Source organism: Crocodylus siamensis, chromosome 15 (assembly GCF_052110815.1).
Source record: "Crocodylus siamensis isolate JL-2025a chromosome 15, ASM5211081v1, whole genome shotgun sequence".
Classification (NCBI taxonomy): domain Eukaryota; kingdom Metazoa; phylum Chordata; order Crocodylia; family Crocodylidae; genus Crocodylus; species Crocodylus siamensis.
Genome location: NC_143409.1, coordinates 38,476,752 through 38,491,195, shown reverse-complemented (window position 1 = coordinate 38,491,195; position 14,444 = coordinate 38,476,752). Strand labels below are relative to the sequence as shown.

The 14,444-nt window shown below is 46.1% G+C and overlaps 2 protein-coding genes across 2 annotated transcripts in view; one reads left to right on the top strand and one right to left on the bottom strand.

The window, feature by feature from the left end:
* Positions 1–2,842: 2,842 nt before the first annotated feature.
* CCNB2 (cyclin B2) lies at positions 2,843–10,205 on the top strand. The gene is made up of 9 exons (XM_090029405.1): positions 2,843–2,998; positions 3,501–3,626; positions 4,557–4,679; positions 5,175–5,345; positions 5,433–5,591; positions 6,049–6,285; positions 8,276–8,416; positions 9,532–9,642; positions 9,916–10,205. The coding sequence occupies exons 1-9, from the start codon at positions 2,975–2,977 to the stop codon at positions 10,018–10,020; spliced, it is 1,197 nt and encodes a 398-aa protein (XP_089885531.1). The 5' UTR covers positions 2,843–2,974; the 3' UTR covers positions 10,021–10,205.
* A 1,933-nt stretch (positions 10,206–12,138) lies between these two features.
* MYO1E (myosin IE) overlaps positions 12,139–14,444 on the bottom strand; it is a 171,478-nt gene continuing 169,172 nt past the window's right edge. The window contains exons 27-28 of the mRNA XM_090030180.1: positions 14,092–14,261; positions 12,139–13,285 (exon numbers count right to left, since the gene is read on the bottom strand). Of these exons, the coding sequence (XP_089886306.1) occupies positions 13,209–13,285; positions 14,092–14,261 (247 nt within the window). The 3' untranslated portion in view covers positions 12,139–13,208. The remainder of the gene's footprint in view (positions 13,286–14,091; positions 14,262–14,444) is intronic.

Genomic DNA, 14,444 nt, shown 5'->3' with positions numbered 1-14,444 from the left:
CAGAGTCTCCAATACAGAAGGATTAATATAAAGTTCTAGCTATATACAACACTCAATAGCTATCATCTTCATTAACAGAGCAGGTTGTTTTGAAATACTGCACCTATGTGGCCTCGTTAGTTTTTCCACAAATAGTCATTTATATTTATATTCCAGAATTCTGTCCGCTTCTGTTGTTAAGATAACTCAGTTGAAAGACTAAATGTTTACATGTGTATTTAAGTATGAAAAAAAAAACTGCACAGAACTAAAATGTTCTCCTTCAGCGGGTGCTGCTTAAGTACTGAGTGAACCAATGTAAAGGATGATACTTGAGTCTAGGAAAGTGACAGGAACTTGGGTAGAAAGGAACAAATCCCCAAAACTTCCACGTGGATTGCTATACAAGTTTCCACATCCTTGACTGCATAAAAATGGAAAACTTGAAAGTACGAGTGCTCATGCTTCCTTCTGAAGAAAACTGACAAAACGCTTAAAACAGCTTGAAGTATCCCAAGCCAAGGTCAGTTGTACCATATTTCAGTACTCATCTTTGAACTAATACGGTTTCCCCTGAAGTACCTTGAGTTACTCCAGATATGATGTCGGGGCAGTACATGTGTTTGGCTCTAAGTAACGAGTAAACTTTTGATATGTGAGAACTCTTCTCATGAGTTTGTTGTGTAAAACAAGCTTGAGGCATCTCACGCAGGTCTTTCGTGTTAAAAAGGAGTCCCCTTAAAAATACCAGTTTAGAATCTTGAGGCCAATGCAGTCAGCCGAGTAACTACTTAAAAGGCAGCCATCACAAAGAAAAGCTGAAGTGTATTTCTTTACCCAGTATAAACAAGGAAGGCAAGGCCAGGGCTCTGCAAGACCAGCAGTATGGCAGTCTTCTGAGGAAGATGGGCTTATTTAAAGAAAACCTATTAAAATGAAGGGACAGGGACAGAACAAACATGTTTAACAAAGCATGGACCACACTAGAAAGGTTAGCTATAGAGCTCCATAGCAAGGAATTAAAAAAGCCTGCACTTAAAACCTTATTACCAAGGATTCTGTTTAAAAATCACAGATTCTCTGATAAAACCCCCAAATCTATGCTTTTCTGCAATCAAAATGAAATGCCACTATATATATAGAGAGAGAAAGGTATCAGCTGAACACAATGTTTTATTTAGTTACAATTTTAAAGCAGTTTGGAAGCCTACCAGTGCCTCAATCACTATAATAAAATAAATGCTAAATACCTAGGGTCCAGCTGCAGCTGTTCCACCCCCCCCCCTTGCTTTGTGGCACTGAACAGCCCTTATATGCTGGTGCCCTGCCCATTAGGCCTGTGTGAAGCAGTTAGTATTTGCTTTGGATTCAACTGATTTGGGGGACAGTGACTTGATTTGGTGTCCTGAATTGATCTGGCCACTGCCAAATCAAATGGGCCCCATCCCCCCCACCTTCTCTCCCAGCACTCAATGGCTGCCTTGCCCAGCCCCAGCCACCTGGCTCTTAAAAATAAATAATAATAATAAGCCCTGCACTCACCCACTGGTGCCTGGCAGGGGAGGTGATCCCTGTTGCCCCTTGCTGCATGGAGGACTCTGCTGTGAGGAGCATGGGTTTTTTTTTTAAAGAAGCAGGAGCTGGGGTGGGCAGGGCAGTTATGAGCAGGGCTGGGAGAGCGGGTGGGGGATGGGGGCTCATGGTAGAGCCTACCACACAGCATGGGACAGTGGGGGGCAGCAGTGACTGCCCCCTCTGCCCCTGGCAGAAGCTAGTGAGTGCACGGCTTAAAAAACAAACAAACCAAGAGCTGGGGCAGCCATGGGGGGGTGCTCAAGGGAGCAGGCAGGGGATGGGCCCACGTGGGTCCCCCCCCAGTGGTGCCCTACTTTCCAGCATGGAGTCCGGTCCTGCTCCCTGCAGCAGTGAGTGGGGACTGCCTGAATCTCCAAATAGATTCAGACCTTTTTCTTTGTCTCCCAATTCAGAGATCTGGCTACTGAATTGGGCTGGATCTCCTCCGAATCAAACTGGCACCCAAAGCTTCGCCCAGCCCTACTGCCTATGCTACTGCCCCTCACGCAGGAGCCGCAGCCCCCCGCAGGGAGCTGGTCTCGTGCTGCCCAGTGCAGGCCACAGGTCAGGTGCAGGGGACACCAGCAGGGCTGGGGGGACTGCAGCTCCCTGCCCAGGGCCCACGAAGCACCCGGGATGGGCAGCCCCTCACGCCCAGCTCCCTCCCCATGGGGGCCTCGATCCGCGCTCCCCCTTCCCTGGGGGAGCTGGGCTCGTGCTGCCCCGCGCGCCTCCAGCTCCCTCGGGACTCGCCAGCCTGCAAGGGGAAGCCTACTGTTTCCGGTGCTGTTTTCCTTTAAAGGAGCGTTTTTCTCCTTAAAAAGAGAAAATCAGCACTTTCCCACTTTTTCCCGTGGCCGGTGGAGAACCCCGCTTCCTGCTTCTAGCCCCTTCTCTGCCAGGGTGTTTCTGGGTGGAAAACACCAGACCTAGAGGATTTACCATTTAAAACACGGGGAACACGCAGGGACACAGCTCGGTCCTGCCGGCGCACCGTGCAGCCAGAGACCCGAAGGGGAAGCGCCGCGCAGCACCCCCGGGCTGCAGGGCTCCGCGCGCACGCGCATTGCTGCAGTCCTGCTCCGCGCCTGGGGGAGGGGGCGGGGCGCCGCAGCTCCCAGCAGCCCCTGCGCGGCCGTCTTGACCCCCTGGGGCCTCTTTTAAAGAGCCAAGCGCAACCCCGCGGAAGCCTCCGGCTCCTTCCGGTCCGAGGGTCATCGCCATAGCAACGCATGGGGCAGGCCCGGCGGGCAGCCAATCAGGTGCAGGCATTGTACGAAGCTGTCCAATGGCAGGCGGGCGGGGCTGCATTTGAACCCGCGGGCGGCGCGAGGAGTAGTCCTGCTGCTGACGAGTGCCTAAGCGGCTGCAGCTCCGAGCGCCCCGGTCCGCTCCTGTGTCTGCTCTTCTGCCCGGCCCTATGGCGCTCAGCCGGCGCCCCGCGGTGAGTGCTGCCCCGGGGGGGCCCAGCCGGCGCCTGGTGACGGGGCTGGACCCACCCTGCGCTGCCCCGAGGGCCGGCGGTGGCGCGTCCCTTACTCCGCACCTCTCGGCTGCTTCTTCCCGCGGGCGCGGGGCCGCAGCTCCGGGCATTAAGCTCAGCCTCCCCCACCTTCCGTCCGCACACATAGCCATTCCCCTCCGAGCGCGGGGTCGCCTCCGGCTGCTGCGAAACCCCGGAGCCGCGGGCCTCCCGCCGCGGTGCGGCTCGGGGGTCGCGGCGGCGCTCCCGCCCGGTCCTGCAGTTTAACCAGGCTCCCCATAATTACATGATCTCAGCCTGCAGGGTTTTGTTTCATCTCCAAGCGTGAGATGTGCTGGGGAAAGGACGTGGTGCAGCAGCGTGTACTGCTAGTGAAAGGACTCTAATGGGTGACCGCTGCGGAAGAGATGGCAACTGCAGATCTTCTGGGATTTGCCTATTGTGAATTCATGCTCTCTTCTAGGTTACAAGGGGGGTGGAGAATGCTATGATAGGAATCAACAAAGATAAAAGCCAAATGCCTGGCAAAAGAACTGCTTTGGAAGAGATTGGAAACAAAGTTACAACCAGAGGAGCACATGTAGCTAAGGTAAAGCACTTTAAACTCCTATGTCTGGAAAAGCATTGGCTTATAGTTAATGAACCCGTAGAGACTTTTTTTGGCTGATACTAGCAGCAGATTTTTAAGGAGCCATATTGGCTGATACCAATCTGATTTCAATACATAGCTGAGCAGCTTGGAGACCAGTGTCAGGCTGGTAAGTCTGTTGTGGTGGAAGGGGGTCCAGAGCAAGGCCCCCATGGTGAGGGAATGGGGCAGGACACGGGAGGGAGCTGCAGCATGTCCAGGAGGCATGGGTGGAGGGGCAGCTCCTGCTCTACATGCACCCCGGAGGGCTGGGGGGGAGGGGAATCTGCGTGGGAGTTATGCTGGGTGCTTCCAGGGTGGGGCTGTGCCAAGCTGTGCTTGGGGAGGGTAGCAGCATGGGGAGGGGAGCTGCAACCACCCCAATAATTGCCATAACCCTCTCCTAGCCCTGTCACTGGGAAGATCCCAGTGCAGCCCCCAGCTCTGGCAGCCTGTCCTGCCCTGTATGCTGATCTGGGTGCACGCTCCCTCTGTCTCCTCCCAAAGTTGGTGGGAGCAACCCCCTTGCATCCTCCAGACAAGCTGCTCATGGTTCCAGCCCACACCCCAGCCTGACCTGAGCAGCGCCTGCCCCACTCTCTCCCTCACCATGGGGGGGGTCCCTATCTGTCCCCACACACCCCTTTCTTCCCCCCCACACCAGACTTACCAGCCTGACATTGCTTTCCAGGCTGCTAGGCTGTGCTCCTGGCCACGTGTATGCTGCAGCTTTGTGCATGTATGGGGCATTTATCAGCCACATCGAGCAAAAAGGCTGATTTCTGATGCTGTCAGCTTCTCCTGTATTGGTGCAAATCTGATATGGGACTGATGTATCAATGCACCTCTATTAATAGGGTTTGATATGTGTGGCTTTTTTCTGTTTAATAGAAAACAGAAAGCTTAAAAGCATCCATAAAGGCCTCCAAAGGAGGTAGCAAGTCAACAAATGTAACAGCACAACCAAAACCTGTAGCTGTGATGAAACCACTGAAGGAAGCCAGTGTTCCAAAGGTAGGAGGAAACTGTTTGTTGTTGTTGTTTTTTTTTTATTGTTGTTCTCTGGCTTTAGACTTGGAGCCTGCCTCTTCCTAGGTTGGAAGTGTACCATTTGCCCCTTTCAGAGAAACCAGTGTCCCTATTGCAAGCCCAGAGATCCATATGTTGGCTTATTACTCCTAGTAAGGGGAGGAAGAGGATACAGGAGAGCTAAAAGTTATATTTTGTTAATGGATTAATTTTTTTATTAATTAACACAAGCAAACAAAGAAAGACAACCTGCAAATCAAATGTAAAGATCATTAAATGACTCCTATACATAGACGAAGTCCTTATGGTTCAAGATGATGTCTATGTACCACTGTGGCAGAAGTTGTGGGCTAATACTATGAGCTTACTTTTTATATTTAAAAAAAAAAAAGGCTTAAAAACATGTCCAGTTACTGAAGCAGTATGGACTTTACATCTGTTGCACAATGTGTGGGTTTTAATGACTGACGTATCAAATAGATTATGTCTCCAACCCCTATGGACATATCCATGAAAGAAGAGGATCTGTGCCAGGCTTTTTCTGATGTACTGCTCAGCAATGTTGAAGACATTGATGCTGACGACTGGGAAAACCCTCAGCTTTGTAGTGACTACGTAAAGGAAATCTATCTATATCTAAGGCAACTTGAGGTATGGATGCTTACATTTTTTTTTTACAACTGCAAATGCATTTAAGCTTACCCATGTGTTAGACCGAATGCTTATTTCTCCGAACAGTTGCAGCAGCCAGTGCGTTCACGCTATCTTGACGGGAAGGAGATCAATGGGCGCATGCGTGCAATCTTAGTTGACTGGCTTATTCAAGTCCACTCAAGATTCCAGCTTTTGCAGGAAACCCTGTATATGTGTGTTGGCATTATGGACCGTTTCTTACAAGTAAGTGTCTGAAATATGACGCTTTATAACATAAATGTGGATCTGGAGAATCCATTTAATGACTCTTACTTAAACACTGAACAAGACCAAACTTTTCAAATGGGTTCTGGGTTTCAGTTGCCTGCAAATTTATTCAGTGTATAAACTACTGAAATGAATGCTATCTCTTATCTCCTCTATCCATTTAGTAACTTAACTGAACTCCATTCCACTGTGCCAAAAACAGTGAAGGGGAAACAGCTGTCAAAGGACTGCTCTTTCCCCTTCAATGCAAGGGGACTTAGCTAGTTCCAGGACACAGTACTGTGTGCTTAAGGAGCACTTTTGACAATAAGTTGCAATAAGTGCACGTTGCAGGAAAGAACATAGCCTTGCTTTAGTCTTGAGACTATACATTTATGCAAAATATGCTCTATCATAATGAAAAACCTGAAGTTTGTCTCTTTATTGTGCCCAGAGTCGCCTAGTTTCCCGGAACAGACTTCAATTGGCTGGTGTGACAGCGCTGTTTCTAGCTTCAAAATATGAAGAGATATTCTGTCCTGACATCGCAGACTTTGTTTATATCACTGATAATGCCTACACTACTGCTCAGATCAGAGAAATGGAGGTGACAATTCTTAGAGAACTGAACTTTGACCTGGGGCGTCCCCTTCCACTCCATTTCTTACGGAGAGCATCAAAAGCTGGTGAGGTATGTGCTTGGCCCAATTTTAACTTGACGCAATTATTCATGCTGGATTTCAAGGTAGCTATTTTGGTTGGACAGTGTCTTTTCAAGCCCTCTTCTGGACTTGAGAGATGCCAGAGTAAAATAGCTTTAAAGGGAGGATTTAAAGAGGGTGGATTAGAGAGCATGTATAGCAGAATGCTGCTTGGTATGTGGCAGCGGTTAATTGTTTTTTATGAAAGAAATAGTGGCTCAAACACTGAATTGCAGAATAGTTTTAGATAATAGATTGCACATTGCCTCATTTATGGGAGCTAGTTCTGGTGGTAGCTGCATCAGTTCCTTATCTTGTTAACTGAAGAAAACAAGATAACTGAAGCTGTACTAGGTAAAATACCTTAGTAATACCTCAGTGTCTTCTGGGCATTTCAGGCCAGATTGGAACAGGCCTCTGACCATTTTTTTTTTTTTTTTTTTTTTTTCCCTTAAATGCTTAGGGACTTCCATGTAATGGTAGATAGTTCCCTGCTGAATCTAGATGCAATCTGTATTGGCAGGGTGTCCCTTTTTTATAGTGCATGGGGGAGCCTAGAGAGCTCTAGTCTTGCATTTCGTACACAGCCAGAAGTCAGGGAGCGAGTTTAAGATCTGGCACCCTCTAATGCAACTAATGTGTTGCAGCACTGGTTCCTAAGCCCTCCTTTTTAAATCCAGCCCTCCATTCTTTGCCCAAGATGAACAGAACAGAACAAAAACAAAAACAGACTTGGACAGTGAAACTCCCACACCAGATGTGATTTTTGTTTTAAACCTAGCCATATGTTGTTTGCTGCAGTACAGTAACCCTTCTGATGCTTTTTAACATAAAAATGTGAATTGGGTTTTAGTTTCTAACCTAGAAGAGATGCTGAACCCAAGTCTCCCTTCTCATGGAATCCAGGGTAGGATAAACTGCAGCTGCCACGCTCAAAAGTGCACCATATTCAAAAGGCAGTGTCTACGCTGTCTCCATCCAGGGCCACTACGAAGAAGCATATCTTTCTCATTGCTCTTTGGCTAACCTTTTATTTCTAGGGTCCAACAATCTGACTTGGAGTGGCTGAAGCATGAATAGTACTGAGATGTGTACTCGAGGTCATGCCAAGCCAGCTGCACAGTCTCACTTTCTTGCTGTTAGGTACTGAGCAAGAGCATGGTTTCTCTCCTCCGTGAGGAAGTGGCATAAACCAGTATGGGTGTGCAAAGCAGGCCATATTAGATTTGGATTCGGTGGCGAGTCGATTCGGATCACTGTCCCCGATTTATTTATTTTATTATTTGGCCGAGATCCAAATCTGAAAATTCGATACTGAATTGGAAAATCAGCGATTTGGACATAGACACAGCTTTAAAATATTTTATTTTCTACATACCTCAAGGTACCAGGCGGCTCATCAATGCTGCGATGCTGGGGTGGATGGAGTGTCCCACAGGCACTGGGGAGCCCCCTTCACTCACTCGGCAGCAGACTCGGAAGTGGACCAGACACACTCCCAGGTGTACTGGGGGAGGGGGGGGGGCTTCATTAGTGGGCCCAGAAGTGCTTCTGGTCCACTTCTGGGTCTGCTGCCAAGCATGCTAGGGAGCTCCCCACACTCCTGTGGAACGTTCCATCCACCCTAGCATCGCAGCATTGACAAACCACCTGGTATCTTGAGGCATCTAGAAAAAACATTTAAAACTGTGTCTGTCTGTCTGAATTTTTCCAAATTGATTCGGTGAGATTAAAGGGTCTCCTGATTTTTAAATTTTTGATTCGAAGATTTGGCTGCCAAATTGAACTGGGGACCAAAGCTTCACACAGCCCTATAAACTAGCTCTTCATAGTCCTCTAAGCCATAGGAACTTGAATTAAGAAAGCAGATGGTGCTTAACTTTTAATCCTTTTGAAATTCTACCCCACACACTGTAAAGCCTGCATCATTCTGCAGCTGAAGAAGTGATGCTTCACACACTAACAACTACTATCTGGCAGGCTGATGCTGAGCAGCATACACTAGCAAAATACCTAATGGAGCTAACACTTGTGGACTACGATATGGTGCACCATCATCCTTCAGAGATAGCAGCTGCTGCTTTGTGCTTGTCTCAGCAGGTTCTGGGTCAAGCCAAATGGGTAAGTTTGTTAATATTCCACTTTTGATCAAGGTCTGTGGAAGAACCATTCTTAATACAGACTGAGTTCCAGTATTACAGGCCTTGACCAGCATTACAAATGGCTGAAGGACTAATATAAATGCAGTGGTACCTATAGGGTGCTACTGCATCTCAGTACAGCTTTGTTTGTTTTTATGCACCCAAAATGTTCAGGCCTCTCAGTAATTGCAGGTCCATTACATGAGTAGTTCTGCTACTTTGCATAAAGGCTATGCCAGGCAGGTAACTACCACCACTTTTTTTTTTTCCATTTTTGCCTGCCCTGCAGTTAACTCAACTAGAAGATCATATGTCTGGAGTATTTGCCTTGTATTGAAGGTTGTCCAGGTGAACCAGGAGACAACTTGATAGCAAGACCTAACAGCCAGTGAGCTATTTAATTGTCTTGAGTCCCACTTCAGAAATTGCTGACTTTGGCTTTCTTAAATATTTACACTGGTGACTTGGCAGTTGCCCCTTAATCAAACATTCAGGTTCTTGGGGATTGCAAAGATTTACTTTCATCACTGACTACCCTGTGCCTTGATACCACAGATGGTCTAGTACAGTGGTCACCAACATTTGTGGGAAACTTTTGGTACTGCCCTAAACCTCAATTTGTGAGAAGTTGGCATGCCAGTGGCAGATGGTGGGGGAGCTGCTAAGGGGCTAATCTTTGTTGCGGCAACACGGCTTCAGCCCCTTCCCCACTATCTGTCCTGAGGCATTTGCACCAAGCAAAATGCCTTTGCATGCCATGCTCTGGCACCTGTGCCAGTGTTGCCTACCTCTAGTCTAATACATAAAGACTTTACCCTGTTCCAGTAAAAGTTCTGTAGTGATGATCATCCTGTGACTTTCAACGCTGCTTTAAAGGAGAGTAGTTTTGCACCTGGACTGGGAGCTGAGAACAGGTTCTTGAGCTCTGGTCTGCAGTTCTTGGACTAAAGTATCTGACGTGCTCCTTGCTATGGTGGGGATAGTCTCTTCAGCTTCTTTTGTAGTTGTGGGTTTGGAATTGTACTGAATATAACTGCCCTGCCTCTCCTCCGTGGATGATTGGGCAGTCAGCACTCTGGCCATCTTGTATTGCAGGGAATAAAACAGCAGTACTACACTGGGTATGCAGAAGAGAGTCTATTCCTAATCATGCAGCATATGGCCAAGAATGTAGTCAAAGTAAATGGGAATCTAACAAAATATGTTGTAAGTATTGGTCACTTTTTAACTCCTCCTATTCCTATACTGTTGGGAGTACCTACTTTCATTTCCTGATAATCAAAGAGCATGCATTTCGAAGAATAATATCCTGTGACAGATTTATGGTATAGAGTTGCTTCCGCTTGGCTAAGACCTTGCTTTTTATTGTTGCCTCCCTGTACACCTTGTAGTCTCCATCTTGAAGCTCTGTTGCATTAGCATGGCACAAAATATTGCAGTCCATTTATGTAGACAGTGTTGTTCCTCTCATTCTTGCAGGCTGTAAAGAACAAGTATGCAAGCAGCAAACTCATGAAGATCAGTACACTTCCCCAACTGAACAGCAAAATAATCAAGGACCTAGCTGCATCTGTACTGGGATAACCTTAGGTAGCAAATTCTTGTTCCATGCACTTTTGTCAACTTGCCTACTGAGGCAGAACTGCTGCTTTTGTACATATCTCTTCTGTTTTGATAGATGCTTCAGATTCACTCTGAAAGCAGACTTTTTAAACTTTGCCCTGTGATACATGTGTATATCTAAAAATAAAGCTCCTTTATTAAAAATATTGCTCCTCTTTGTGCTGTTTACAAAAAAAAGCCCCCAAACTAGCAAGCTGACAATTTTAAAGCGCAAGGATTTTCATTAGTCAGTTGTACCAAGGTTCAACTTCTTGCTGTAGCTCTAAGCAACTTTACTTGTGACTTGCATTATAGTGTAGCAGGCAGTCACATAGAGTGCCTTTTCTCCTGCTAGCCAGTAACTTTAATGAGTAGAGACAGTGGCTCCTTTAAAATAAAGCTGAGGTCAGAAATCAGACCTGCTGCTTACCCTTTTTACTCAAATAGCTGACTGACTCATTCATTTGAGTACTGCAGGCAGTTTACCTCTGACTGTTCTACTCTCTCAACTATATAGCTCATGCAGGGATTTCTGCAGTGAAGTCAGACATGCAGAAGTTGTACTGGTAGATCACACTCTTCACATCACTGGGCTTGACATGCTAAATAGCACTGTACTGGAGGCAAACAGATCAGCTGTCACTTGTGATTAGGTTCTTCCCCTGACAAGACTCCAAAATATCTGTTAACTATAAGTCACTTCTGGAGAGTAGTGAGAATGAAGGCTCTTCATATGTTTAAAAAAAAAAAATTTATTCTCTCTCTTTCATGAGGTGCATTAACATAATTTATTCTTCAATCTACTTCAGACTACTTTGTCTACACTATTTGGGAGGGAAGGTGTGTGGACAGGTGAAAGTGAACTGAAAGTTGAAAGGGAAGCTACTGGCTCTGCTGAGAATCTCTGTTGTACCACTAATTACTTTTGCCTCTTCTAGCAGATGAACTTCCAGATTTTATCTTCTCTCTGAAGGTTTAGGAATTTTTTTTTACGGTAGAAGTTACCCCAAAGAAACTAGGTGTTAATAACTGTCCTGAACTCACAAGTTCTCTTCTAATGTGTGCTAGTAAAAAGGGCCTAGCAATGCTGCAGACAGTTAATATTTCACAAGCTGGATGGTGGAAACATGAATTGGGATGCTGGTGCTTTTCATCTCAATCAGTAAAACTGTGGATAAAATGCTTGAACTGGTCTTGAGGTTGTCTTGCCTTCCAAAATGAATAGCTTTAACTTTTTTTCCCTCCATTACAAGGTAGAAAATAGGTGTGTGTTCAGGCGCAGTGGGCTGAAAACTGCAGGGGTGGTGGCCTCTGCTGAGGCCACGATGCTTGCCAGCTGTGGAGGAGATCGGTGCAGAGCAGTTCTGGGGCCCTGCACCTCTAGCTGCTGACAGATGGACAAAACTTGTGCCATGGTTGCTTGTGCAACTATCTCTGTCTTGGGGCAGTTGATTGTCTATATTGATTATTTCCTGTCCTTAGTCTGTCTAGTTTTGTAGGTGTTGATACATGCTTATGAAGTTATGTAGTAGCTAGGTACTGTGTATTGAGCTGGTTCCTGACTGAATCATGATTAATTGGTAACTGGTAACACAGTACCTTAGCGGCCAGGCCTGCAGTAGCCACCCCCAAGTGCCCCAAGACGGACACAGTTTCACAGCACCCTTGTCACGAGTTTTGCTTGTCCATAGCTTGAGGTGCAGTTTTTCCCAAATGTCTGCACTCATTTGGACACAGCCTGATTGGGCTTACTTAAGTGCATGAGAAGTTGGAGGGTAGATGTGTAGGACCTCTTCATGTTTTAAAACCATGGGTACCTCAAAAGGTAGATGGCAGCCTGCTATAAGTTCTTGAAGTGTAGGTTGGTACTTAAGAATTCTTGTGCCGAGCATCTGTTTTAGCTGCTCCATGCTGTAGATGATGCTCATGTGATTTATGCATTATACTTGCCTCTTCCCAGAAGTCTGTTTTCAGACTGGGGTGTGGCTGGGTGGATTTGCCCTTTCTCTGCTTCCCCTTCTCTGAACATGGCATGCTAGGAGCCTTTAACACTCTGGAATGAGATTTGCTTGTGCAAATGCCCAGAAAACAACAAATTGCAACAAACAAGCCAACCAACTCCAGGTCACAGGTTCCTGTGTCTCTCTTTATTTATGGCACTTCAGAACAAAAAGTACAGATACTGATTAACCTGCATGATAAGCAACAGCTATTTTTAAATGGTGGGGGAGGTAACTGGGCTTAAAAGCTTTAACACTGACTTTTTTTTTTTTTTTTTTTTTTATCATTGAACATGAGTAGTGCATATTTTACTTGTAAGTACCTGGCACAAAACTTCTAGTCAATCTACTTTTATGGTTAAGTACAGTGAGATACTACATTATACATTCATATATATTTCTACAATATTAGAATTTTTTTATATACAGTATATGATCTGCTTCTACAAATGTACAGCTCAAGGTAAAGAGATGCTTCCTGTAACAGGTACAGCATTAAACAAATCCAACATGGGCCAGCCATATTCTAATATAAATCAAGGCAATGTTGTTTAGTGTACAGTACTGCTTTCTTCTCTTCTGCAGTGCCTTTTCTTGGAGTCCCTAGACATTACTGGCAAATAGTAAATGAGCTCTATTACATCTGTACACAATTACTTTAAATATACCATTGCTGTGATACCTAAAACAATCCTAAATCTTTGACATGTAGCAGCATACTTTGTGTTCCTCAAAATGACTGGTATCAGAGGAATGTGCATATAATGCTCTCTTCAATTATAAGAAAGAAACTACTGATATTCAACGAAAGGCACTTAATTATACAACCCTTCTGAAGTCCCTGGTCCCAGATTGCAAAGCACCTTGTAATTTCAGGAAAAACAAGGTTTGAGCGCACACCTCTGTTCAGTCTATGTTAGAAAGAGGTTTAAATAGAATAAATAACTTCTTGGTCAGTACATCCACACTTATGTTTGAGGCATGGAGTTGCACAATTAATCTTATGGACAGTAAACAGAGTGACTCTTTCCTGCTTGTACACAACTCCACTGGAGAAGATGCTGCTAAGAATTACAGGCCTCTGAGAAAAATGGGGTGGGTGGGAAACTTCCTGCATCTCAGTCACTGATAGCTTCATGCCATCCTGTATTTAATAAATCCTCAGTCCTTTTATATCTTGGTCACGTAGTTGTTGGGGAACAATCCTTGCTTGCCTCGTAATCGCCCTGTCCACCAGCCAGAGGGATCTGCGACAGAACAAGCAATAACACCTTCAGCATTCTTTTAGAAAGACAGGTACAACTCTTCCATATGCATCTCCAAGCTTGGAGAGCCTGGTTTTATTTATCTTTCAAGTTCATTAAAAGGCTTTATCTTTCCTTGGTATCATGGTAGATGGGAAGGACAGAGGGCAGGATTTAAATGATTTGTTTTCAGTTGACGTGATGTAGCTATGATAGACCCTGGAGGCAAGTGTAAGACTACAGCAGCATGCTTCCTAAACAGGATGGCTGAATTCAGCACTCCTACTGGGATGCTAATGTATCATCATTTGGAAGGACCGCTCTGGCATGAGGGTGTATGATGGGGATTTCCTGGTAATCCATGAACAAGCTTACTGGATATGTTACATGGTAGGTGTGCCTCCCTTGCTTCCACTACATTATGCCAGGAAGCTCCAGTGTCCTATGTAACCCACCACCCCCCTACTGAGCTGTAGCTCCCACCCTGCATTGGGTTATCCAGCCTCTCTATCACAGGCTCTGTGAGCTGCCTCACATCACCCCCTGGATGGGGGCAAAAAGCAGAAGCTGCAGGGCAGAGGAGCTCAGAGACTGGTAGTGGCAGCAGCAACATGTAGAAGGGAGGGTGGGGGGAAGCAATATCTGGACTGGGAGGCCAGGGTTGACAGGTTAACTACTGGGGATTGGCCTTGTGCAGCTCACAGGCTGCTGGTTGGATAGTCCCAATAGCGGTTATGGAGACATCTTTGAACCTAGGATACTTTGAACCCCCACCCCAAAAACCCCCCAAGCCCACTCCGTTTACATACCTTCCTTGATTATATCGATTACATCATTGGCATTAAAGCTAAGTTCATCTGTGTCCTGAGCATCGTAAGCATATAGTGCCCTGCACTGTGGTACCTGAGGCTTGGGTTTTGGCTGTGGTTTGGGTCTCCCTCCAGCTGGTGGGGGCCGGCTTGATGTCTGCCTGCGAATGCTGCAGGAGTGGGGGGGGAAAAAAAGATTGACAGAGCAGTCGTTCACTCTAAGGGCATTAACTCGTCCAACCCTCCTGCACTAGCACCCGGCCCTTGTCTAATGTTCATTCACTAGGTTAGCTCCACCAGTAAAAAAAAAAAAAAACCCAACTGTATTTGAAGTGCAGATCTACCCATTTAGA

Coding starts and splice junctions, on each gene's coding strand:
- CCNB2 (XM_090029405.1), top strand. CDS start 2,975: ATGGCGCTCAGCCGGCGCCCCGCG. Junction 3,627..4,556: donor GAGGAGCACATGTAGCTAAG/GTAAAGCACTTT, acceptor TCTGTTTAATAG/AAAACAGAAAGCTTAAAAGC. Junction 5,592..6,048: donor TTATGGACCGTTTCTTACAA/GTAAGTGTCTGA, acceptor TATTGTGCCCAG/AGTCGCCTAGTTTCCCGGAA.